At 41.7% G+C, this 27,132-nt stretch overlaps 1 protein-coding gene across 1 annotated transcript in view; it reads right to left on the bottom strand.

Annotated features, from left to right (window-relative positions):
• Positions 1-27,132, bottom strand: part of LOC129835559 (GRB2-associated-binding protein 1-like) — a 97,101-nt gene that overhangs the window by 14,490 nt on the left and 55,479 nt on the right. Inside the window, exons 7-8 of the mRNA XM_055901245.1 lie at positions 26,524-26,693; positions 712-1,192 (exon numbers count right to left, since the gene is read on the bottom strand). Of these exons, the coding sequence (XP_055757220.1) occupies positions 712-1,192; positions 26,524-26,693 (651 nt within the window). The remainder of the gene's footprint in view (positions 1-711; positions 1,193-26,523; positions 26,694-27,132) is intronic.

Below are 27,132 nucleotides of genomic sequence, written 5' to 3'. Positions count from 1 at the left end.
GCAGCACAATGAAGCAACGTTGATTCACACACACAAAAAACACCAAGGAACCCCAAAGCAGTAAACACCTTGAAAGCAAAATGGAGAACGACCAAACCAACACAAGTCCAAACAGCCTGTACAGCAGACTAACAGCCTGTACAGCAGACTAACAGCCTGTACAGCAGACTAACAGCCTGTACAGCAGACTATCAGCCTGTACAGCAGACTATCATCCTGTACAGCAGAGCAGACTAACAGCCTGTACAGCAGAGCAGACTAACAGCCTGTACAGCAGAGCAGACTAACAGCCTGTACAGCAGACTAACAGCCTGTACAGCAGACTAACAGCATGTACAGCAGACTAACAGCCTGTACAGCAGAGCAGACTAACAGCCTGTACAGCAGAGCAGACTAACAGCCTGTACCTCAGAGCAGACTATCAGCCTGTACAGCAGACTAACAGCCTCTACAGCAGACTAACAGCCTGTACAGCAGACTATCAGCCTGTACAGCAGACTAACAGCCTGTACAGCAGAGCAGACTAACAGCCTGTACAGCAGACTAACAGCCTGTACAGCAGACTAACAGCCTGTACAGCAGAGCAGACTAACAGCCTGTACAGCAGACTATCAGCCACTGGCTGCTGCCTATGCTGTACATAAACACATGATCGTAAGCAGACATGGATGGTATAGCAGCATGGACACCCTTCCATACATAAACACTTACCTTTCCGGGGTTTGAGGTTGCGGTGAATGGGTGGTGGTTGAGTGGCTCTCACTCCTCCCCCTTCTCCCCCTCCTCCCCCGGTGGTGTGTCTGCGAGATGGGCGTGTGTGGGGCTTGTGGGGGGAGGAGCGGAACCCCAGGTGTGCAGGCGGGGGTACCTGTCTCCCCAGAGAAGGCAATTCTCCAAGGCATGGGGTCATAGTGACATAGTTAGAATCCTGGGAGGTGAGGTCGGGGAAGGAGGCGGGAGGTAGGGAGACGAGGGAGGTGGGGTCGGGGAAAGAGGGGGGAGGTAGGGAGACGAGGGAGGTGGGGTCGGGGAAAGACGGGGGAGGTAGGGAGACGAGGGAGGTGGGGTCGGGGAAAGAGGGGGGAGGTAGGGAGACGAGGGAGGTGTCGGTGGCGTTCATGGGAACATAGTTCTCATCGACATCTTGCTTTCCTGGACACATTCCACCTAATGGTACCATGCCTTTATTCATCTGGTGGTGGTGGTGGCGGGGGGGGAGAAGGGGGGGAGAAGGGGGAGAGAAAGAGAGACAGATGAGAAAGGGGAACTATTTTAAGTGAGAAGTGGGCATTGGTCTGAAGCTGAAAAAAAAAGCACCACAATGCCTATTCCACCCATGCTCTACCAAGGTTTTCCAGCACCACAATGCCTATTCCACACATGCTCTACCAAGGTTTTCCAGCACCACAATACCTAGGGCTCCCGAGCGTTGTACCAGATCTTCAATTTCTTGGCAATTTCTCGCATGGAATAGCCTTCATTTCTCAGAACGAAAAGACTGACGAGTTTCAGAAGAAAGTTCTTTGTTTCTGGACATTTTGAGCCTGTAATTGAACCTTCAAATGCTGAAGCTCCAGATACTCAACTAGTCTAAAGAAGGCCAGTTTTATTGCTTCTTTAATCAGAACAACTGTTTTCAGCTGTGCTAACATGATTGCAAAAGGGTTTTCTAATGATCAATTAGCCTTTTAAAATGATAAACTTGGATTAGCTAACACGTGCCATTGGAACACAGGAGTGATGGTTGCTGATAATGGGCCTCTGTACACCTATGTAGATATTCCATAAAAAAACTGCTGTTTCCAGCTACAATAGTCATTTACAACATTAACAATGTCTACACTATATTTCTGATCAATTTTATGTTATTTTAACCTGATGAGGACAGAGGGCGCTGTTGTCACTTTGGGGGAAAAACGTGCCCAATTTAAACGGCCTCGTACTCAATTCTTGCTCGTACAATATGCATATTATTATTACTATTGGATAGAAAACACTCTCTAGTTTCTAAAACCGTTTGAATTATATCTGTGAGTGAAACAGAACTCATTTGGCACAAACTTCCTGACCAGGAAGTGGAAAGTCTGAAATCGATGCTCTCTTCTGGGTCATGCCTATAAATGGGCATGATACCTATTAGTATACATGCACGTCATACACCTTCCCCTGGATGTCAAGATGCAGTGAGAGAAGAAATGGAGTGTTTATCTTGGTCTACGTCTAATACGTCCTCTTGGAATGACGTGTCACCGATTTCTTGTTTTCAGGAAGGCGCGAGGAGGACAGTGGGATTGCCTTTTGAAAAGCTGTCGTTATAGGCGACTACTATCTCCGGCTTTGATTTTATTTGATACATGTGACCATATCATCGTAAAGTATGTTTTTTCAATATAGTTTTATTAGATTTTTGAAATTTATTCGGGACGTTAGGCGTCACATGCCTTTGTCACATGCCTTTGTTCAGAAAGGAGAGCTTCGCGCCACTTGGCCAGTGTGCTTGCTAATTCAAGAGGGAAAAACGATGTTCTAAATCCAAACAACGACTGTTCTGGACAAAGGACCCCTTGTACAACATTCTGATGGAAGATCACCAAAAGTAGGACCCATTTTGTGATGCTATTTCATATATCTGTCGAACTGTTTACTAGTAGTTTTGCGCACAGGTTTTGGCCACTCTCTCGCTATAACATAAGCCTTATGTCGTAATGAAGATATTTTTAGAATTCTAACACTGCGATTGCATTAAGAACTAGTGCATCTATCATTTCCTATACAACATGTATTTTTTTGTAATGTTTATGAATAGCTATTTGGTCAGAATAGGTGAGAGTCTAATAGAAATATCCGCACATTCTGGGAAAAAGAAGCTACGTTAGCATAATGGATAACCACTGATTTCAGCTCTAAATATGCACATTTTCGAACAAAACATAAGTGTATGTATAACCTGATGTTATAGGACTGTCATCTGAGGAAGGTTTATGAAGGTTAGTGAAAATTAATATCTTTTGCTGGTTTATTCGCTAACGCTAACGTGCCTATTGCTATCGCTAACGTGCCTTGATGAATGAATGCGGTAGTGTGGTAGGCTATTGTGGTAAGCTAATATAATGCTATATTGTGTTTTCGCTGTAAAACACTTAAAAAATCTGAAATATTGGCTGGATTCACAAGATGCTTGTCTTTCATTTGCTGTACACAATGCATTTTTCAGAAATGTTTTATGATGAGTATTTAGGTATTCCATGTTGGTCTCTATAATTACTCTGGCTGCTTCGGTGCTATTTTTGACTGTAGCTGTGATGGTAGCTGCAATGTAAAACTGATTTATACCTCAAATATGCAAATTTTTCAAACAAAACATAGATTTATTGAATAACATGTTATAAGACTGTCATCTGATGAAGTTGTTTCTTGGTTAGTTTGGTTGGTTCTTGGTTAGTTAGGTTGGCTTTGTGCATGCTACCTGTGCTGTGAAAAATGTCTGTCCTTTTTTGTATTTGGTGGTGAGCTAACATAAATATACGTGCTGTTTTCGCTGTAAAACATTTAAAAAATCGGACATGTTGGCTGGATTCACAAGATGTGTACCTTTCATTTGCTGTATTGGACTTGTTAATGTGTGAAAGTTAAATATTTCTAAAAAATATATTTTGAATTTCGCGCTCTGCCTTTTCAGTGGAATGTGGGAGGAGTTCCGCTGGCGGAACGCTGGAGCAGTAAAGGTTTTAATGGACAAAAATGTTTGCTTTTCAAACACAATGTTTGAACATGCACTCAACATACAGTACATCCAGTTTTACTGGATGTAAACACAGCAATAAAACACATAGGCTGATATGTAGTAGAAGTCTATTTTATTGAAGTATTCATTGTGGTTGATCAGTGGAGAGGATGATAAGGGAGTGGAGAGGATGAGGGAGTGGGTAGGTTGATGAGGGAGTGGGTAGGGTGATGAGGCAGTGGGTAGGATGATGAGGCAGTGGGTAGGGTGATGAGGCAGTGGGTAGGCTGATGAGGCAGTGGGTAGGCTGATGAGGCAGTGGGTAGGGTGATGAGGCAGTGGGTAGGATGATGAGGGAGTGGGTAGGGTGATGAGGCAGTGGGTAGGCTGATGAGGCAGTGGGTAGGGTGATGAGGCAGTGGGTAGGGTGATGAAGGAGTGGGTAGGGTGATGAGGCAGTGGGTAGGTGATGAGGCAGGGGGTAGGGTGATGAGGCAGTGGGTAGGGTGATGAGGCAGTGGGTAGGCTGATGAGGCAGTGGGTAGGATGATGAGGCAGTGGGTAGAGTGATGAGGCAGTGGGTAGAGTGATGAGGCAGTGGGTAGGGTGATGAGGCAGTGGGTAGAGTAATGAGGCAGTGGGTAGGGTGATGAGGCAGTGGGTAGGATGATGAGGCAGTGGGTATGGTGAGGAGGCAGTGGGTAGGTAATGAGGCAGTGGATAGGTGATGAGGCAGTGGGTAGGTGATGAGGCAGTGGGTAGGATGATGAGGCAGTGGATAAGGTGATGAGGCAGTGGGTAGGATGGTGAGGCAGTGGGTAGGATGATGAGGCAGTGGGTAAGGTGATGAGGCAGTGGGTAGGATGGTGAGGCAGTGGGTAAGGTGATGAGGCAGTGGGTAGGATGGTGAGGCAGTGGGTAGGATGATGAGGCAGTGGGTAGGTGGTGAGGCAGTGGGTAGGATGATGAGGCAGTGGGTAAGGTGATGAGGGAGTGGGTAGGGTGATGAAGCAGTGGGTAGGTGGTGAGGCAGTGGGTAGGTGATGAGGCAGTGGGTAGGATGATGAGGCAGTGGGTAGGATGATGAGGCAGTGGGTAGGGTGATGAGGCAGTGGGTAGAGTGATGAGGCAATGGATAGGTGGGTGAGATATTGTCACTATAATTGCACAATGGAACTGTACGTGATTTGTATGTGAACTGCAGTCCAATCAGAAGCCCTTTTCAATAATCATCTGACCTGTTTATGTAACGGATGTGAAATGGCTAGCTAGTTAGCGGGTGCGCGCTAGTAGCATTTCAATCAGTTACGTCACTTGCTCTGAGACTTGAAGTAGGGTTTCCCCTTGCCCTGCAAGGGCCGTGGCCTTTGTGGAGCGATGGGTAACGATGCTTCGTGGGCGACCGTTGTTGATGTGTGCAGAGGGTCCCTGGTTCGCGCCCGTGTCGGGGCGAGGGGACGCCGTAAAGTTATACTGTTACATTTAGTTGGCGGTGAACCATGTAGCCATTGAGGGCAGCAGTGTTGATCAGATGGAAAACATATCGTCTTATACCACATTCCTAGCTGTTTATCGTGGCCGCCTTATCCACTGCCCCTATTTTGACGTTATAGTCAAGCACACAGTCTGGTTTGATTTTTTTCTCTCCCGTCAGGTTGTCCACCTTTCCCTGTGGCCGACATGGACGTCTCGTTTGTCATGCCACTGTACTGCCAGCTGTTGACCTTTCTCCTTGAACTCCACCTCCCCCTTCTGCATCTTCCTGTTCCTGCTTCCGGCATGCCCTTCCTGTTCGACTGGACTGTGGAGAGCAGAAGCTGGAAGAGTGTGGGACTTTTGCACCAATTGTCCACATACAAAGTGTGTCCCTTGCTGAGATGAGGAACCAGCATGGTCATCACCGTGGACCTGGACACCCCAAGCCCTCATAATGTTGGATGTCAGTGGTGGACCCAGTGTAAACTATAATGTCCTGGTCAAATCCTGTCTTCACGTCGCAAATAACAAAGACCTTGACCCCAAAACCTGTGCCTTTTGGAGGGAATATATTGACGGAACGCCAACCTACCCTTCCATTACATCAGGGACTCATCAATGCATAGGTCCTTGTACGGCACAAAGACCCGATCAAATGCTGATGTCAGGCTGATAAGAACATTTCTTATTTTGTATAACGGGTCACTTAAGATGGCAGTAGCATTGTTGAGGAAACGCAGGCATCTCAGCAGAACTAGGAAGCGGTCTTGGGAAAAGAGGGTGGCAAAGAAGGGAGTTGCAAACATAGGATCTGTGCTCCAGTATTCTCTTAGGGACTTCTTCTTTACTATTTCCCATGAGAAGGACTGTCACCAGGAAGGTATACATTTCACTAATTGTGGTTATCAAGCATTTAGCGTGTTTAACCCCTCACTCCTGGCTCTCTCTTCTCCTGTAGCCCCAACGCATAGCGATTTGTCTACTCCACTATGTCTTCCACCAGCTCCACTGTCAGAAACAGATTGAATCACTCTGCCTCAGAGGGAAACGGCAAGGGGCGTTGCAATCCCCTACTGGGACTGATCAAAGCAAACAGCAGGGCCAGGAGGGATGAAATGGCTGGCGGCCTTCCAGCTACCACAGACCTCCCGTACCTCATCCACTGTCGGTCTGCCTCCATCATCACCAGCATCTTCAAAGGGACCTGGGACTGGGCAAAGGGTCCTCCGATTCAGGGTTCTCAAATGGCTACAAGCTTTGGGGGGGGGGGGGGGGGCCAGCTCCTCTCTGTCACTGTCAGAATCTGATTTCTGACTTTCATACCCAGATTCATTGTCAGAATTTTAAAAAAATCTCCTGAATTTCCGCATTTGTAAATTGTCTCCTTTTGAAAGACAGCTTAGCCCACTAGCTATATACATAAACCACAACACTGAATGGCTCAGAGGGGACTGTGTTTGTTCAAAATGGGGACTGTGTTTGTTGAAAATGGGGACTGTGTTTGTGCAAAATGGCGACTGTGTTTGTTCAAAATGGGGACTGTGTTTGTGCAAAATGGGGACTGTGTTTGTTCAAAATGGGGACTGTGTTTGTGCAAAATGGCGACTGTGTTTGTTCAAAATGGCGACTGTGTTTGTTCAAAATGGCGACTGTGTTTGTTCAAAATGGTGACTGTGAAAAAAGGTGTGGCTAGCTCAAACGCTGACTGTTGCGCCAATTGTAACTAGACATTCTAAATAAGCATTCTAATCACAACAGTTTGAGCGTACTTTGTAGATTGATCACACCTGTGGCTAGCTCTTACCGTAGCTTGGACTATGGAGTAGCTAGCTAGCTAGTAATGCAAAAGCCCATTGCATGCATTGTAAGGTAGCAGCGTGACAATTTGCCCAACGTTTGGTGTTAGTTTTGTGGAGAGAACGAAAAATGTAGGAACAGCATTTGGGATGAGCGCTAAAGTAAGCTAGCTTCTGTGTCGAGGTCAGCTGTTGTTGTCTGGCCCTAGCTAGCTAGCTAATGGCTGAAGTAATTTGTGTAAAAACCTTTCATAACCAAATATAGATATCTACCTTTCTAGGCCTGTTCGTTAGCTAGCTAGCTTTCAGCTGACTGGTGCTAGCTACATAGCTAATCAAAATATATTCGTGCATTTTTTATTAACCTCAGCTTGAATTCCAACATTTAGCTAGCTACAATCTTTGAAAAAATTTAGAACCAAATCTAGAACCAAAAAGGGTTCTTCGGCTGTCACATAGGAGAACCTTTTGAAGAACCCTTTTTGGTTTCAGGTAAAAACCCTTTCGGGTTCCATCTAGAATCTAGGGTTCTACATGGAACCCAAAAGGGTTCTACCTGGAACCAACCCGGGTTTTACCTGGATCCAAAAAGGGTTCTCCAATGGGGACAGCCGAAGAACCCTTTTGGAACCCTTTTTTGTATCTACAGTAGCCTAGGTTGGTTCTCATCCAGTTCTTATGATTGGTCAGCCCAGTGCAGCTGTGTTGTTGTCGAGAAACAGAGTTGCTTGACCCGCTGCTGGATCTCTTGAGTTTTGGCCGAAAAATTATTTTTGCATTGTCAGAAATGCTACACAAAAGTATTGTTTCTTTATTGGCATGTGAGAGTGATAAATTATACATTTAATCAAACACTTTTGTCCCTATAAACTTATTCAGTCCGAAAGGTGGCAAGTCTAATGGTCACTTTATGAATGCTGTAGATTCCTACTTATCCGATGCCTAGATATTCAGCTAGGTCGGGGCTAAAAATGTACTTTTCCCCCCCCGAATGCTAACAACCCTGTTCAAAATCCGGTAAGTGGCTCTCGGTAACAGCCGGATGGCTCATGATGAAAGGCAGGGAGTGTGTTGTGTACTTCCAATCAAGGTGATTAGTACATTTTCATGGACATTGTTGTCATATTGGCTTAGTTATGATGATAGGGAAATGTTAATTTAACTTCTTGCGACTACAGGGGGTGCTGTTTTCTCATTAGCATAATTGCATTACAGATTAAACGGCTTCCTACTAAATTCTTGCTCGTACAATATGCATATTATTACTATTATTGGATAGAAAACACTCTCTAGTTTCTATAGGCGTTGGAATTTTGTCTCTGAGTGGAACAGAACTCATTCTACAGCAATTTCCCTGACATGGAGTCAGATTTCACACATTTTGGCCCCTGATCTGGAGTCAGTTTAAAGGCCACTGTGAACGCTATCAGGATACGGACACTGCTTACGTCTTCCCCTGGATGCCTTTACGTGATGACGATTTGAATGGTATTGATTGCGCAATCACAGCCCCTATAAAACAAAAAAACGTGTAGGTAGGAACTCTTTTCCAGATGCGCCGGACGCGCGGTGGACACAGACCTGCTCTTTTTCCAAGCATTAGTGTAGCCAGTTATATTTCTCCGGTCATGTTTCTACTCGTTATAGGAGTTAAAAACATCATAAGGTAGTTAATTTAAACCGTTTTATAGCAATTTATATCCGTTTAGTGCGATTTTGGGACATTTATTTCTGAGACACTGTGAATCTCTGGGCACGGTTCCAGTTCATGCCGAACGCAATGGGCATTTCTACATGGCAAGAGGACAGCTTTCGACCAAAAGACGATTAGACCCAAGAAAGGATTCTTTGCCCAAGATTCTGATGGAAGAACAGCTCAAAGTAGGAACAATTTATTATGATAAATCGTGTTTCTGTCGAGAAATGTTAATCGCTTATGACGCCATTTTGTTAGACGTAGCTTCGCTTGGCGCAAACTGTATTGAAAAGTAAGGATAATTAAAAAAATGTAAATCAGCGATTGTATTAAGAATTAAATTGTCTATCAATCGCTGTCCACCCTATATTTTTTCGTCACGTTTATGAGTATTTATGTATACGACTAGATCACTGTCTAATATGGCGCACGACATTGTCTGACCAGCTGGGCAACTTTTGTCATTGTCTAACCATGATTTTGGTGGCTAAATATGCACATTTTCGAACAAACTGTATATGGATTGTGTAATATGATGTTACAGGAGTGTCATCGGAAGAATTCTGAGAAGGTTAGTGAAAAAATTAATATATTTTGGCGATGTTTACGTTATCGCTCTCTTTGGCTAGAATCAATGCTCTGGTAACGTTTGCATATGTGGTATGCTAATATAACGATTTATTGTGTTTTCGCTGTAAGACACTTAGAAAATCTGAAATATTGTCTGTATTCACAGGATCTGTGTCTTTCGATTAGTGTATGCTGTGTATTTTTACGAAATGTTTGATGATTAGTAGTTAGGTAAACACGTTGCTCTATGTATTTATTCTAGTCCATTTGTGGCGGTGGGTGCAATTGTAAACTATGACATCTACCTGAAATATGCACATTTTTCTAACAAAACCTATCCCATACCATAAATATGTTATCAGACTGTCATCTGATGAGTTTTTTTGTTGGTTAGGGGCTATAAATATCTTAGTTTAGCCGAATTGGTGATAGCACCTGATGGAGTAAGAAACTGATGGAGTTAGAAAAGTGGTGTCTTTTGCTAACGTGGTTAGCTAATAGATTTACATATTTTGTCTTCCCTGTAAAACAATTAAAAAATCTGAAATGGTGGCTTTATTCACAAGATCTGTATCTTTCATTAGGTGTCTTGGACTTGTGATTTAATGATATTTAGATGCTACTATTTAATTGTGACGCTATGCTAGGCTATGCTACTCAGTGTGGGGGGGGGGGGGGGGGGGGGGGGGGGGGATGGGGGGTGATCCCGGACCCGGGGTAGATACTCGTTAACACTGAGCTTCAACCAAAAGCCTGCTATTGTCGCACTGACCAAATCTTTTAGTATCCACTCCTAGTAACTAGCTAGTTGATGAACCCTTTGTTGGTCTATATTAGTAATATATAGTATAGTATCCTAGTAACTAGCTAGTTGATGAACCCTTTGTTGGTCTATATTAGTAATATATAGTATAGTATCCTAGTAACTAGCTAGTTGATGAACCCTTTGTTGGTCTATATTAGTAATATATAGTATAGTATCCTAGTAACTAGCTAGTTGATGAACCCTTTGTTGGTCTATATTAGTAATATATAGTATAGTATCCTAGTAACTAGCTAGTTGATGAACCCTTTGTTGGTCTATATTAGTAATATATATTATAGTATCCTAGTAACTAGCTAGTTGATGAACCCTTTGTTGGTCTATATTAGTAATATATAGTATAGTATCCTAGTAACTAGCTAGTTGATGAACCCTTTGTTGGTCTATATTAGTAATATATAGTATACTATCCTAGTAACTAGCTAGTTGATGAACCCTTTGTTGGTCTATATTAGTAATATATAGTATAGTATCCTAGTAACTAGCTAGTTGATGAACCCTTTGTTGGTCTATATTAGTAATATATAGTATAGTATCCTAGTAACTAGCTAGTTGATGAACCCTTTGTTGGTCTATATTAGTAATATATAGTATAGTATCCTAGTAACTAGCTAGTTGATGAACCCTTTGTTGGTCTATATTAGTAATATATAGTATAGTATCCTAGTAACTAGCTAGTTGATGAACCCTTTGTTGGTCTATATTAGTAATATATAGTATAGTATCCTAGTAACTAGCTAGTTGATGAACCCTTTGTTGGTCTATATTAGTAATATATAGTATAGTATCCTAGTAACTAGCTAGTTGATGAACCCTTTGTTGGTCTATATTAGTAATATATAGTATAGTATCCTAGTAACTAGCTAGTTGATGAACCCTTTGTTGGTCTATATTAGTAATATATAGTATAGTATCCTAGTAACTAGCTAGTTGATGAACCCTTTGTTGGTCTATATTAGTAATATATAGTATACTATCCTAGTAACTAGCTAGTTGATGAACCCTTTGTTGGTCTATATTAGTAATATATAGTATAGTATCCTAGTAACTAGCTAGTTGATGAACCCTTTGTTGGTCTATATTAGTAACATATAGTATAGTATCCTAGTAACTAGCTAGTTGATGAACCCTTTGTTGGTCTATATTAGTAATATATAGTATAGTATCCTAGTAACTAGCTAGTTGATGAACCCTTTGTTGGTCTATATTAGTAATATATAGTATAGTATCCTAGTAACTAGCTAGTTGATGAACCCTTTGTTGGTCTATATTAGTAATATATAGTATAGTATCCTAGTAACTAGCTAGTTGATGAACCCTTTGTTGGTCTATATTAGTAATATATAGTATAGTATCCTAGTAACTAGCTAGTTGATGAACCCTTTGTTGGTCTATATTAGTAATATATAGTATACTATCCTAGTAACTAGCTAGTTGATGAACCCTTTGTTGGTCTATATTAGTAATATATAGTATAGTATCCTAGTAACTAGCTAGTTGATGAACCCTTTGTTGGTCTATATTAGTAACATATAGTATAGTATCCTAGTAACTAGCTAGTTGATGAACCCTTTGTTGGTCTATATTAGTAATATATAGTATAGTATCCTAGTAACTAGCTAGTTGATGAACCCTTTGTTGGTCTATATTAGTAATATATAGTATAGTATCCTAGTAACTAGCTAGTTGATGAACCCTTTGTTGGTCTATATTAGTAATATATAGTATAGTATCCTAGTAACTAGCTAGTTGATGAACCCTTTGTTGGTCTATATTAGTAATATATAGTATAGTATCCTAGTAACTAGCTAGTTGATGAACCCTTTGTTGGTCTATATTAGTAACATATAGTATAGTATCCTAGTAACTAGCTAGTTGATGAACCCTTTGTTGGTCTATATTAGTAACATATAGTATAGTATCCTAGTAACTAGCTAGTTGATGAACCCTTTGTTGGTCTATATTAGTAACATATAGTATAGTATCCTAGTAACTAGCTAGTTGATGAACCCTTTGTTGGTCTATATTAGTAACATATAGTATAGTATCCTAGTAACTAGCTAGTTGATGAACCCTTTGTTGGTCTATATTAGTAATATATAGTATAGTATCCTAGTAACTAGCTAGTTGATGAACCCTTTGTTGGTCTATATTAGTAACATATAGTATACTATCCTAGTAACTAGCTAGTTGATGAACCCTTTGTTGGTCTATATTAGTAATATATAGTATAGTATCCTAGTAACTAGCTAGTTGATGAACCCTTTGTTGGTCTATATTAGTAACATATAGTATAGTATCCTAGTAACTAGCTAGTTGATGAACCCTTTGTTGGTCTATATTAGTAATATATAGTATAGTATCCTAGTAACTAGCTAGTTGATGAACCCTTTGTTGGTCTATATTAGTAACATATAGTATAGTATCCTAGTAACTAGCTAGTTGATGAACCCTTTGTTGGTCTATATTAGTAATATATAGTATAGTATCCTAGTAACTAGCTAGTTGATGAACCCTTTGTTGGTCTATATTAGTAATATATAGTATAGTATCCTAGTAACTAGCTAGTTGATGAACCCTTTGTTGGTCTATATTAGTAATATATAGTATACTATCCTAGTAACTAGCTAGTTGATGAACCCTTTGTTGGTCTATATTAGTAATATATAGTATAGTATCCTAGTAACTAGCTAGTTGATGAACCCTTTGTTGGTCTATATTAGTAATATATAGTATAGTATCCTAGTAACTAGCTAGTTGATGAACCCTTTGTTGGTCTATATTAGTAACATATAGTATAGTATCCTAGTAACTAGCTAGTTGATGAACCCTTTGTTGGTCTATATTAGTAATATATAGTATACTATCCTAGTAACTAGCTAGTTGATGAACCCTTTGTTGGTCTATATTAGTAATATATAGTATACTATCCTAGTAACTAGCTAGTTGATGAACCCTTTGTTGGTCTATATTAGTAATATATAGTATAGTATCCTAGTAACTAGCTAGTTGATGAACCCTTTGTTGGTCTATATTAGTAATATATAGTATAGTATCCTAGTAACTAGCTAGTTGATGAACCCTTTGTTGGTCTATATTAGTAATATATAGTATAGTATCCTAGTAACTAGCTAGTTGATGAACCCTTTGTTGGTCTATATTAGTAATATATAGTATAGTATCCTAGTAACTAGCTAGTTGATGAACCCTTTGTTGGTCTATATTAGTAATATATAGTATAGTATCCTAGTAACTAGCTAGTTGATGAACCCTTTGTTGGTCTATATTAGTAATATATAGTATAGTATCCTAGTAACTAGCTAGTTGATGAACCCTTTGTTGGTCTATATTAGTAATATATAGTATAGTATCCTAGTAACTAGCTAGTTGATGAACCCTTTGTTGGTCTATATTAGTAATATATAGTATAGTATCCTAGTAACTAGCTAGTTGATGAACCCTTTGTTGGTCTATATTAGTAATATATAGTATAGTATCCTAGTAACTAGCTAGTTGATGAACCCTTTGTTGGTCTATATTAGTAATATATAGTATAGTATCCTAGTAACTAGCTAGTTGATGAACCCTTTGTTGGTCTATTTTAGTAATATATAGTATAGTATCCTAGTAACTAGCTAGTTGATGAACCCTTTGTTGGTCTATATTAGTAATATATAGTATAGTATCCTAGTAACTAGCTAGTTGATGAACCCTTTGTTGGTCTATATTAGTAATATATAGTATAGTATCCTAGTAACTAGCTAGTTGATGAACCCTTTGTTGGTCTATATTAGTAACATATAGTATACTATCCTAGTAACTAGCTAGTTGATGAACCCTTTGTTGGTCTATATTAGTAATATATAGTATAGTATCCTAGTAACTAGCTAGTTGATGAACCCTTTGTTGGTCTATATTAGTAACATATAGTATAGTATCCTAGTAACTAGCTAGTTGATGAACCCTTTGTTGGTCTATATTAGTAATATATAGTATAGTATCCTAGTAACTAGCTAGTTGATGAACCCTTTGTTGGTCTATATTAGTAACATATAGTATAGTATCCTAGTAACTAGCTAGTTGATGAACCCTTTGTTGGTCTATATTAGTAATATATAGTATAGTATCCTAGTAACTAGCTAGTTGATGAACCCTTTGTTGGTCTATATTAGTAATATATAGTATAGTATCCTAGTAACTAGCTAGTTGATGAACCCTTTGTTGGTCTATATTAGTAATATATAGTATACTATCCTAGTAACTAGCTAGTTGATGAACCCTTTGTTGGTCTATATTAGTAATATATAGTATAGTATCCTAGTAACTAGCTAGTTGATGAACCCTTTGTTGGTCTATATTAGTAATATATAGTATAGTATCCTAGTAACTAGCTAGTTGATGAACCCTTTGTTGGTCTATATTAGTAATATATAGTATAGTATCCTAGTAACTAGCTAGTTGATGAACCCTTTGTTGGTCTATATTAGTAATATATAGTATAGTATCCTAGTAACTAGCTAGTTGATGAACCCTTTGTTGGTCTATATTAGTAATATATAGTATAGTATCCTAGTAACTAGCTAGTTGATGAACCCTTTGTTGGTCTATATTAGTAATATATAGTATACTATCCTAGTAACTAGCTAGTTGATGAACCCTTTGTTGGTCTATATTAGTAATATATAGTATAGTATCCTAGTAACTAGCTAGTTGATGAACCCTTTGTTGGTCTATATTAGTAACATATAGTATAGTATCCTAGTAACTAGCTAGTTGATGAACCCTTTGTTGGTCTATATTAGTAATATATAGTATAGTATCCTAGTAACTAGCTAGTTGATGAACCCTTTGTTGGTCTATATTAGTAATATATAGTATAGTATCCTAGTAACTAGCTAGTTGATGAACCCTTTGTTGGTCTATATTAGTAATATATAGTATAGTATCCTAGTAACTAGCTAGTTGATGAACCCTTTGTTGGTCTATATTAGTAATATATAGTATAGTATCCTAGTAACTAGCTAGTTGATGAACCCTTTGTTGGTCTATATTAGTAACATATAGTATAGTATCCTAGTAACTAGCTAGTTGATGAACCCTTTGTTGGTCTATATTAGTAACATATAGTATAGTATCCTAGTAACTAGCTAGTTGATGAACCCTTTGTTGGTCTATATTAGTAACATATAGTATAGTATCCTAGTAACTAGCTAGTTGATGAACCCTTTGTTGGTCTATATTAGTAACATATAGTATAGTATCCTAGTAACTAGCTAGTTGATGAACCCTTTGTTGGTCTATATTAGTAATATATAGTATAGTATCCTAGTAACTAGCTAGTTGATGAACCCTTTGTTGGTCTATATTAGTAACATATAGTATAGTATCCTAGTAACTAGCTAGTTGATGAACCCTTTGTTGGTCTATATTAGTAATATATAGTATAGTATCCTAGTAACTAGCTAGTTGATGAACCCTTTGTTGGTCTATATTAGTAACATATAGTATAGTATCCTAGTAACTAGCTAGTTGATGAACCCTTTGTTGGTCTATATTAGTAATATATAGTATAGTATCCTAGTAACTAGCTAGTTGATGAACCCTTTGTTGGTCTATATTAGTAACATATAGTATAGTATCCTAGTAACTAGCTAGTTGATGAACCCTTTGTTGGTCTATATTAGTAATATATAGTATAGTATCCTAGTAACTAGCTAGTTGATGAACCCTTTGTTGGTCTATATTAGTAATATATAGTATAGTATCCTAGTAACTAGCTAGTTGATGAACCCTTTGTTGGTCTATATTAGTAATATATAGTATACTATCCTAGTAACTAGCTAGTTGATGAACCCTTTGTTGGTCTATATTAGTAATATATAGTATAGTATCCTAGTAACTAGCTAGTTGATGAACCCTTTGTTGGTCTATATTAGTAATATATAGTATAGTATCCTAGTAACTAGCTAGTTGATGAACCCTTTGTTGGTCTATATTAGTAACATATAGTATAGTATCCTAGTAACTAGCTAGTTGATGAACCCTTTGTTGGTCTATATTAGTAATATATAGTATACTATCCTAGTAACTAGCTAGTTGATGAACCCTTTGTTGGTCTATATTAGTAATATATAGTATACTATCCTAGTAACTAGCTAGTTGATGAACCCTTTGTTGGTCTATATTAGTAATATATAGTATAGTATCCTAGTAACTAGCTAGTTGATGAACCCTTTGTTGGTCTATATTAGTAATATATAGTATAGTATCCTAGTAACTAGCTAGTTGATGAACCCTTTGTTGGTCTATATTAGTAATATATAGTATAGTATCCTAGTAACTAGCTAGTTGATGAACCCTTTGTTGGTCTATATTAGTAATATATAGTATACTATCCTAGTAACTAGCTAGTTGATGAACCCTTTGTTGGTCTATATTAGTAATATATAGTATAGTATCCTAGTAACTAGCTAGTTGATGAACCCTTTGTTGGTCTATATTAGTAATATATAGTATAGTATCCTAGTAACTAGCTAGTTGATGAACCCTTTGTTGGTCTATATTAGTAATATATAGTATAGTATCCTAGTAACTAGCTAGTTGATGAACCCTTTGTTGGTCTATTTTAGTAATATATAGTATAGTATCCTAGTAACTAGCTAGTTGATGAACCCTTTGTTGGTCTATATTAGTAATATATAGTATAGTATCCTAGTAACTAGCTAGTTGATGAACCCTTTGTTGGTCTATATTAGTAATATATAGTATAGTATCCTAGTAACTAGCTAGTTGATGAACCCTTTGTTGGTCTATATTAGTAATATATAGTATAGTATCCTAGTAACTAGCTAGTTGATGAACCCTTTGTTGGTCTATATTAGTAATATATAGTATACTATCCTAGTAACTAGCTAGTTGATGAACCCTTTGTTGGTCTATATTAGTAATATATAGTATACTATCCTAGTAACTAGCTAGTTGATGAACCCTTTGTTGGTCTATATTAGTAATATATAGTATAGTATCCTAGTAACTAGCTAGTTGATGAACCCTTTGTTGGTCTATATTAGTAATATATAGTATAGTATCCTAGTAACTAGCTAGTTGATGAACCCTTTGTTGGTCTATATTAGTAATATATAGTATACTATCCTAGTAACTAGCTAGTTGATGAACCCTTTGTTGGTCTATATTAGTAATATATAGTATAGTATCCTAGTAACTAGCTAGTTGATGAACCCTTTGTTGGTCTATATTAGTAACATATAGTATAGTATCCTAGTAACTAGCTAGTTGATGAACCCTTTGTTGGTCTATATTAGTAATATATATTATAGTATCCTAGTAACTAGCTAGTTGATGAACCCTTTGTTGGTCTATATTAGTAATATATAGTATACTATCCTAGTAACTAGCTAGTTGATGAACCCTTTGTTGGTCTATATTAGTAATATATAGTATACTATCCTAGTAACTAGCTAGTTGATGAACCCTTTGTTGGTCTATATTAGTAATATATAGTATACTATCCTAGTAACTAGCTAGTTGATGAACCCTTTGTTGGTCTATATTAGTAATATATAGTATACTATCCTAGTAACTAGCTAGTTGATGAACCCTTTGTTGGTCTATATTAGTAACATATAGTATAGTATCCTAGTAACTAGCTAGTTGATGAACCCTTTGTTGGTCTATATTAGTAATATATATTATAGTATCCTAGTAACTAGCTAGTTGATGAACCCTTTGTTGGTCTATATTAGTAATATATAGTATAGTATCCTAGTAACTAGCTAGTTGATGAACCCTTTGTTGGTCTATATTAGTAATATATAGTATAGTATCCTAGTAACTAGCTAGTTGATGAACCCTTTGTTGGTCTATATTAGTAATATATAGTATAGTATCCTAGTAACTAGCTAGTTGATGAACCCTTTGTTGGTCTATATTAGTAATATATAGTATACTATCCTAGTAACTAGCTAGTTGATGAACCCTTTGTTGGTCTATATTAGTAATATATAGTATAGTATCCTAGTAACTAGCTAGTTGATGAACCCTTTGTTGGTCTATATTAGTAATATATAGTATACTATCCTAGTAACTAGCTAGTTGATGAACCCTTTGTTGGTCTATATTAGTAATATATAGTATACTATCCTAGTAACTAGCTAGTTGATGAACCCTTTGTTGGTCTATATTAGTAATATATAGTATACTATCCTAGTAACTAGCTAGTTGATGAACCCTTTGTTGGTCTATATTAGTAATATATAGTATACTATCCTAGTAACTAGCTAGTTGATGAACCCTTTGTTGGTCTATATTAGTAATATATAGTATACTATCCTAGTAACTAGCTAGTTGATGAACCCTTTGTTGGTCTATATTAGTAATATATAGTATACTATCCTAGTAACTAGCTAGTTGATGAACCCTTTGTTGGTCTATATTAGTAATATATAGTATACTATCCTAGTAACTAGCTAGTTGATGAACCCTTTGTTGGTCTATATTAGTAATATATAGTATAGTATCCTAGTAACTAGCTAGTTGATGAACCCTTTGTTGGTCTATATTAGTAATATATAGTATAGTATCCTAGTAACTAGCTAGTTGAAGAACCCTTTGTTGGTCTATATTAGTAATATATAGTATACTATCCTAGTAACTAGCTAGTTGATGAACCCTTTGTTGGTCTATATTAGTAATATATAGTATAGTATCCTAGTAACTAGCTAGTTGATGAACCCTTTGTTGGTCTATATTAGTAATATATAGTATACTATCCTAGTAACTAGCTAGTTGATGAACCCTTTGTTGGTCTATATTAGTAATATATAGTATAGTATCCTAGTAACTAGCTAGTTGATGAACCCTTTGTTGGTCTATATTAGTAATATATAGTATAGTATCCTAGTAACTAGCTAGTTGATGAACCCTTTGTTGGTCTATATTAGTAATATATAGTATACTATCCTAGTAACTAGCTAGTTGATGAACCCTTTGTTGGTCTATATTAGTAATATATAGTATAGTATCCTAGTAACTAGCTAGTTGATGAACCCTTTGTTGGTCTATATTAGTAATATATAGTATACTATCCTAGTAACTAGCTAGTTGATGAACCCTTTGTTGGTCTATATTAGTAATATATAGTATAGTATCCTAGTAACTAGCTAGTTGATGAACCCTTTGTTGGTCTATATTAGTAATATATAGTATAGTATCCTAGTAACTAGCTAGTTGAAGAACCCTTTGTTGGTCTATATTAGTAATATATAGTATAGTATCCTAGTAACTAGCTAATTGATGAACCCTTTGTTGGTCTATATTAGTAATATATAGTATAGTATCCTAGTAACTAGCTAGTTGATTAATTCTTTGTTGGTCTATATTAGTAATATATATTATAGTATCCTAGTAACTAGCTAGTTGATTAATTCTTTGTTGGTCTATATTAGTAATATATGTTATAGTATATATATTATAGTATATATATGTAACGGTCCTGACCTGTTTTATGTTGTTTTTGTATGTGTTTAGGTCAGGGCATGTGTTTTGGGTGGGCAGTCTATGTTATCTGTTTCTATGTTGGTTTTGGGTTGCCTGGTATGGCTCTTAATTAGAGGCAGGTGGTTTGCGTTTTCCTCTAATTAAGAGTCATATTTAGGTAGGGCGTTCTCACTGTTTGTTTGTGGGTGATTGTCTTCCGTATTCTGTGTTATGTCTTGCACCATACGGGACTGTTCGGTTGTTCGTTTCGTTTCGTTTCGATGTAGTATGTTTCCTGTCCGTAAGTGTTACGTGTAGTTATGTAAGTTTATGTTCAGGTTTCGTCTACGTCGTTTTCTTGTTTTGTATTTTTGAAAGTGTTTTGTTTTTCGTGTTGCCATCATCGTTATAAATAAAAAGATGGCTTATTTCCCTCAAGCTGCATTTTGGTCTGAAGATCCTTCTCTCCTCTCCTCGTCCGAGGAAGAGGAGAGGGACAGCCATAACAGAATCACCCACCACGCTAAGACCAAGCGGCAAGGGAAAACTAAACGGAGTAAGGGACAGGAGAAGAAGGAGCAATGGACATGGGACGATTTATTGGACGGAAAAGGTGTCTACACATGGGAGGAGATCCTGGCTGGTAGGGATCGCCTCCCATGGGAACAGCTGGAGGCACTGAGGAGAGCAGAGGCTACCGGAGAGAGGAACCGGAGCTATGAGGGAACGCGTCTGGCACGGAAGCCCAAAAAGCCCGTAAGTAATTCCCAAAAATTTCTTGGGGGGGGGCTAAGAGGTAGTGGGCCAAGGGCAGGTAGGAGACCTGCGCCCACTTCCCAGGCTTACCGTGGAGAGCGGGAGTATGGGCAGGCGCCGTGTTACGCAGTAGAGCGCACGGTGTCTCCTGTACGAGTGCATAGCCCAGTGCGGGTTATTCCACCTCCCCGCACTGGTAGGGCTAGATTGGGTATTGAGCCAGGTGTCATGAGGCCGGCTCAACGCGTCTGGTCTCCAGTGCGTCTCCTCGGGCCGGCATACATGGCACCTGCCTTACGCATGGTTTCCCCGGTTCACCTACATAAGCCGGTGCGGGTTATTCCACCTCCCCGCACTGGTCGGGCAACCGGGAGTATTCAACCAGGTAAGGTTGGGCAGGCTCAATGCTCAAGAGTGCCAGTACGCCTTCACGGTCCGGTATTTCCGGCGCCACCTCCCCGCCCCAGCCTAGTACCTACAGTGCCCACACTACGCACTAGGCTACCAGTGCGTCTCCTGAGCCCAGTTCCTCCTCCACGCACTCTCTCTGTGGTGCGTGTATCTAGCCCGGTGCCTCCAGTTCCGGCACCATGCACTAAGCCACCTGTGCGTCTCCAGAGCCCTGAACACACTGTATCTTCTCCCCCTACTAATCCTGATGTGCTTGTCCTCAGCCCGGTGTCACCAGTGCCCGTAGCTCGCATCAGGTATAGAGTGGGCTTTGAGAATACAGTGTGCCCTGTCCCTGCTCCCCGCACTAGTAGGAAGGTGCTTATCCTTAGCCCGGTGCCTCCAGTTCCGGCACCACGCACCAGGTCTACAGTGCGCCGTATCCGGCCAGAGCCATCCGTCTCACCAGCGCCATCTGAGCCATCCGTCTCCCCAGCGCCATCTGAGCCATCCGTCTCCCCAGCGCCATCTGAGCCATCCGTCTCCCCAGCGCCGTCTGAGTCATCCGTCTGCCAGGAGCCTGCAAAGCCGCCCGTCTGCCATGAGCCTGCAAAGCCGCCCGTCTGCCATGAGCCTACAGAGCCATCCGCCAGACAGGAGCCGCTAGAGCCGTCAGCCAGACAGGAGCCGCTAGAGCCGCCCGCCAGACAGGATCTGCCAGAGCCGCCCGCCAGACAGGATCTTCCAGAGCCGCCAACCAGACAGGATCTGCCAGAGCCGCCAACCAGACAGGATCTGCCAGAGCCGCCAGCGAGCCATGAGCTGCCAGAGCCGCCAGCGAGCCATGAGCAGCCAGAGCCGTCAGAGAGCCATGAGCAGCCAGAGCCGTCAGAGCGCCATGAGCGTCGAGAGCCGTCAGCCTGCCATGAGCGTCGAGAGCCGTCAGCCTGCCATGAGCGTCGAGAGCCGTCAGCCTGCCATGAGCGTCGAGAGCCGTCAGCCTGCCATGAGCGTCGAGAGCCGTCAGCCTGCCATGAGCGTCGAGAGCCGTCAGCCTGCCATGAGCGTCGAGAGCCGTCAGCCTGCCATGAGCGTCGAGAGCCGTCAGCCTGCCATGAGCGTCGAGAGCCGTCAGCCTGCCATGAGCGTCGAGAGCCGTCAGCCTGCATAGACCTGCCAGAGTCCCTCAGCCAGGATCTGCCAGAGTATATCAGCCGGGACCTGCCCCTTGTCCCGGTGTTGCCCCTTGTCCCGGTGCTGCCCCTTATCCCGGTGCTGCCCCTTGTCCCGGTGCTGGCCCTTATCCCGGTGCTGGTCTTTATCCTGGTGCTGCCCCTTATCCTGGTGCTGCCCCTTGTCCCGGTGCTGCCCCTTGTCCCGGTGCTGCCCCTTCTCCTGGTGCTGGCCGTTTATTTAGGGGATGTGAGTTTTAGGGTGGTCATTGGGAGGGGAAGACAGAAACGGGGAGTGACTATGGTGGTGTGGGGACAGCGTCCAGAGCCGGAGCCACTACCGTGGTCAACTGCCCACCCAGACCCTCCCCTGGACTTTGTGCTGGTGCGCCCGGCGTTCGCACCTTGAGGGGGGGGTTCTGTAACGGTCCTGACCTGTTTTATGTTGTTTTTGTATGTGTTTAGGTCAGGGCATGTGTTTTGGGTGGGCAGTCTATGTTATCTGTTTCTATGTTGGTTTTGGGTTGCCTGGTATGGCTCTTAATTAGAGGCAGGTGGTTTGCGTTTTCCTCTAATTAAGAGTCATATTTAGGTAGGGCGTTCTCACTGTTTGTTTGTGGGTGATTGTCTTCCGTATTCTGTGTTATGTCTTGCACCATACGGGACTGTTCGGTTGTTCGTTTCGTTTCGTTTCGATGTAGTATGTTTCCTGTCCGTAAGTGTTACGTGTAGTTATGTAAGTTTATGTTCAGGTTTCGTCTACGTCGTTTTCTTGTTTTGTATTTTTGAAAGTGTTTTGTTTTTCGTGTTGCCATCATCGTTATAAATAAAAAGATGGCTTATTTCCCTCAAGCTGCATTTTGGTCTGAAGATCCTTCTCTCCTCTCCTCGTCCGAGGAAGAGGAGAGGGACAGCCATAACAGAATCACCCACCACGCTAAGACCAAGCGGCAAGGGAAAACTAAACGGAGTAAGGGACAGGAGAAGAAGGAGCAATGGACATGGGACGATTTATTGGACGGAAAAGGTGTCTACACATGGGAGGAGATCCTGGCTGGTAGGGATCGCCTCCCATGGGAACAGCTGGAGGCACTGAGGAGAGCAGAGGCTACCGGAGAGAGGAACCGGAGCTATGAGGGAACGCGTCTGGCACGGAAGCCCAAAAAGCCCGTAAGTAATTCCCAAAAATTTCTTGGGGGGGGGGCTAAGAGGTAGTGGGCCAAGGGCAGGTAGGAGACCTGCGCCCACTTCCCAGGCTTACCGTGGAGAGCGGGAGTATGGGCAGGCGCCGTGTTACGCAGTAGAGCGCACGGTGTCTCCTGTACGAGTGCATAGCCCAGTGCGGGTTATTCCACCTCCCCGCACTGGTAGGGCTAGATTGGGTATTGAGCCAGGTGTCATGAGGCCGGCTCAACGCGTCTGGTCTCCAGTGCGTCTCCTCGGGCCGGCATACATGGCACCTGCCTTACGCATGGTTTCCCCGGTTCACCTACATAAGCCGGTGCGGGTTATTCCACCTCCCCGCACTGGTCGGGCAACCGGGAGTATTCAACCAGGTAAGGTTGGGCAGGCTCAATGCTCAAGAGTGCCAGTACGCCTTCACGGTCCGGTATTTCCGGCGCCACCTCCCCGCCCCAGCCTAGTACCTACAGTGCCCACACTACGCACTAGGCTACCAGTGCGTCTCCTGAGCCCAGTTCCTCCTCCACGCACTCTCTCTGTGGTGCGTGTATCTAGCCCGGTGCCTCCAGTTCCGGCACCATGCACTAAGCCACCTGTGCGTCTCCAGAGCCCTGAACACACTGTATCTTCTCCCCCTACTAATCCTGATGTGCTTGTCCTCAGCCCGGTGTCACCAGTGCCCGTAGCTCGCATCAGGTATAGAGTGGGCTTTGAGAATACAGTGTGCCCTGTCCCTGCTCCCCGCACTAGTAGGAAGGTGCTTATCCTTAGCCCGGTGCCTCCAGTTCCGGCACCACGCACCAGGTCTACAGTGCGCCGTATCCGGCCAGAGCCATCCGTCTCACCAGCGCCATCTGAGCCATCCGTCTCCCCAGCGCCATCTGAGCCATCCGTCTCCCCAGCGCCATCTGAGCCATCCGTCTCCCCAGCGCCGTCTGAGTCATCCGTCTGCCAGGAGCCTGCAAAGCCGCCCGTCTGCCATGAGCCTGCAAAGCCGCCCGTCTGCCATGAGCCTACAGAGCCATCCGCCAGACAGGAGCCGCTAGAGCCGTCAGCCAGACAGGAGCCGCTAGAGCCGCCCGCCAGACAGGATCTGCCAGAGCCGCCCGCCAGACAGGATCTTCCAGAGCCGCCAACCAGACAGGATCTGCCAGAGCCGCCAACCAGACAGGATCTGCCAGAGCCGCCAGCGAGCCATGAGCTGCCAGAGCCGCCAGCGAGCCATGAGCAGCCAGAGCCGTCAGAGAGCCATGAGCAGCCAGAGCCGTCAGAGCGCCATGAGCGTCGAGAGCCGTCAGCCTGCCATGAGCGTCGAGAGCCGTCAGCCTGCCATGAGCGTCGAGAGCCGTCAGCCTGCCATGAGCGTCGAGAGCCGTCAGCCTGCCATGAGCGTCGAGAGCCGTCAGCCTGCCATGAGCGTCGAGAGCCGTCAGCCTGCCATGAGCGTCGAGAGCCGTCAGCCTGCCATGAGCGTCGAGAGCCGTCAGCCTGCCATGAGCGTCGAGAGCCGTCAGCCTGCATAGACCTGCCAGAGTCCCTCAGCCAGGATCTGCCAGAGTATATCAGCCGGGACCTGCCCCTTGTCCCGGTGTTGCCCCTTGTCCCGGTGCTGCCCCTTATCCCGGTGCTGCCCCTTGTCCCGGTGCTGGCCCTTATCCCGGTGCTGGTCTTTATCCTGGTGCTGCCCCTTATCCTGGTGCTGCCCCTTGTCCCGGTGCTGCCCCTTGTCCCGGTGCTGCCCCTTCTCCTGGTGCTGGCCGTTTATTTAGGGGATGTGAGTTTTAGGGTGGTCATTGGGAGGGGAAGACAGAAACGGGGAGTGACTATGGTGGTGTGGGGACAGCGTCCAGAGCCGGAGCCACTACCGTGGTCAACTGCCCACCCAGACCCTCCCCTGGACTTTGTGCTGGTGCGCCCGGCGTTCGCACCTTGAGGGGGGGGTTCTGTAACGGTCCTGACCTGTTTTATGTTGTTTTTGTATGTGTTTAGGTCAGGGCATGTGTTTTGGGTGGGCAGTCTATGTTATCTGTTTCTATGTTGGTTTTGGGTTGCCTGGTATGGCTCTTAATTAGAGGCAGGTGGTTTGCGTTTTCCTCTAATTAAGAGTCATATTTAGGTAGGGCGTTCTCACTGTTTGTTTGTGGGTGATTGTCTTCCGTATTCTGTGTTATGTCTTGCACCATACGGGACTGTTCGGTTGTTCGTTTCGTTTCGTTTCGATGTAGTATGTTTCCTGTCCGTAAGTGTTACGTGTAGTTATGTAAGTTTATGTTCAGGTTTCGTCTACGTCGTTTTCTTGTTTTGTATTTTTGAAAGTGTTTTGTTTTTCGTGTTGCCATCATCGTTATAAATAAAAAGATGGCTTATTTCCCTCAAGCTGCATTTTGGTCTGAAGATCCTTCTCTCCTCTCCTCGTCCGAGGAAGAGGAGAGGGACAGCCATTACAATATAGTATACTATCCTAGTAACTAGCTAGTTGATGAACCCTTTGTTGGTCTATATTAGTAATATATAGTATAGTATCCTAGTAACTAGCTAGTTGATGAACCCTTTGTTGGTCTATATTAGTAATATATAGTATACTATCCTAGTAACTAGCTAGTTGATGAACCCTTTGTTGGTCTATATTAGTAACATATAGTATAGTATCCTAGTAACTAGCTAGTTGATGAACCCTTTGTTGGTCTATATTAGTAATATATAGTATAGTATCCTAGTAACTAGCTAGTTGATGAACCCTTTGTTGGTCTATATTAGTAACATATAGTATAGTATCCTAGTAACTAGCTAGTTGATGAACCCTTTGTTGGTCTATATTAGTAATATATATTATAGTATCCTAGTAACTAGCTAGTTGATGAACCCTTTGTTGGTCTATATTAGTAATATATAGTATAGTATCCTAGTAACTAGCTAGTTGATGAACCCTTTGTTGGTCTATATTAGTAATATATAGTATAGTATCCTAGTAACTAGCTAGTTGATGAACCCTTTGTTGGTCTATATTAGTAATATATAGTATAGTATCCTAGTAACTAGCTAGTTGATGAACCCTTTGTTGGTCTATATTAGTAATATATAGTATAGTATCCTAGTAACTAGCTAGTTGATGAACCCTTTGTTGGTCTATATTAGTAATATATAGTATACTATCCTAGTAACTAGCTAGTTGATGAACCCTTTGTTGGTCTATATTAGTAATATATAGTATAGTATCCTAGTAACTAGCTAGTTGATGAACCCTTTGTTGGTCTATATTAGTAATATATAGTATAGTATCCTAGTAACTAGCTAGTTGATGAACCCTTTGTTGGTCTATATTAGTAATATATAGTATAGTATCCTAGTAACTAGCTAGTTGATGAACCCTTTGTTGGTCTATATTAGTAACATATCTTATTCATTGATAGTTATAAAAACGTTAAAACCGCAAATGTACTCACAAAGTAGCTGTTGAAGCTGTCGCTAAATTCAAACATGCTGGCTCTGGTCTGGTCAGACATGTTGGGTCTGGTCTGGTCAGACATGCTGAGTCTGGTCTGGTCAGACATGCTGAGTCTGGTCTGGTCAGCGAGGGACCTTGGTACAGCATAGCTCTCCTGGGAACCTGTGCCTGTAACACACGCATAAGACATAACAAAATTGAGATTGTGTGGTGTTTCTGTATCTGTGTGTGCTGTCTCTCACCTGTGTGTGTGTGTGTGAGGTTTCAATAGCGGGAACCAAGTTACCGAGATTTCCCGCCCAAACCCACTTGCGTTTCCCGGGGATACATAACTGCGAGAACCCGGTAAAATGATTATAAATTATTTCTATGAATAGCATGACTTGAAATGGAACCGTTAAATAACATGTGACGTCTAAATCTGGATTCTCTCTCTACGGCCTTCTCTGTCCTGCTATCTGCATGCTCAGCAACGTCAGAGATCCTATACATAATGATGAGATGGTCCTGTTTCATTACCACCAGAGATACTGTATATAATGATGAGATGGTCTAGTTTCATTAACACCAGAGATACTGTATATAATGATGAGATGGTCTTGTTTCA

This window comes from Salvelinus fontinalis, chromosome 36 (assembly GCF_029448725.1).
Source record: "Salvelinus fontinalis isolate EN_2023a chromosome 36, ASM2944872v1, whole genome shotgun sequence".
NCBI classification, from domain to species: Eukaryota; Metazoa; Chordata; class Actinopteri; order Salmoniformes; family Salmonidae; genus Salvelinus; species Salvelinus fontinalis.
Note: the sequence above shows the minus strand (reverse complement) of the source record. Positions and strands in the feature narration are given on the sequence as shown.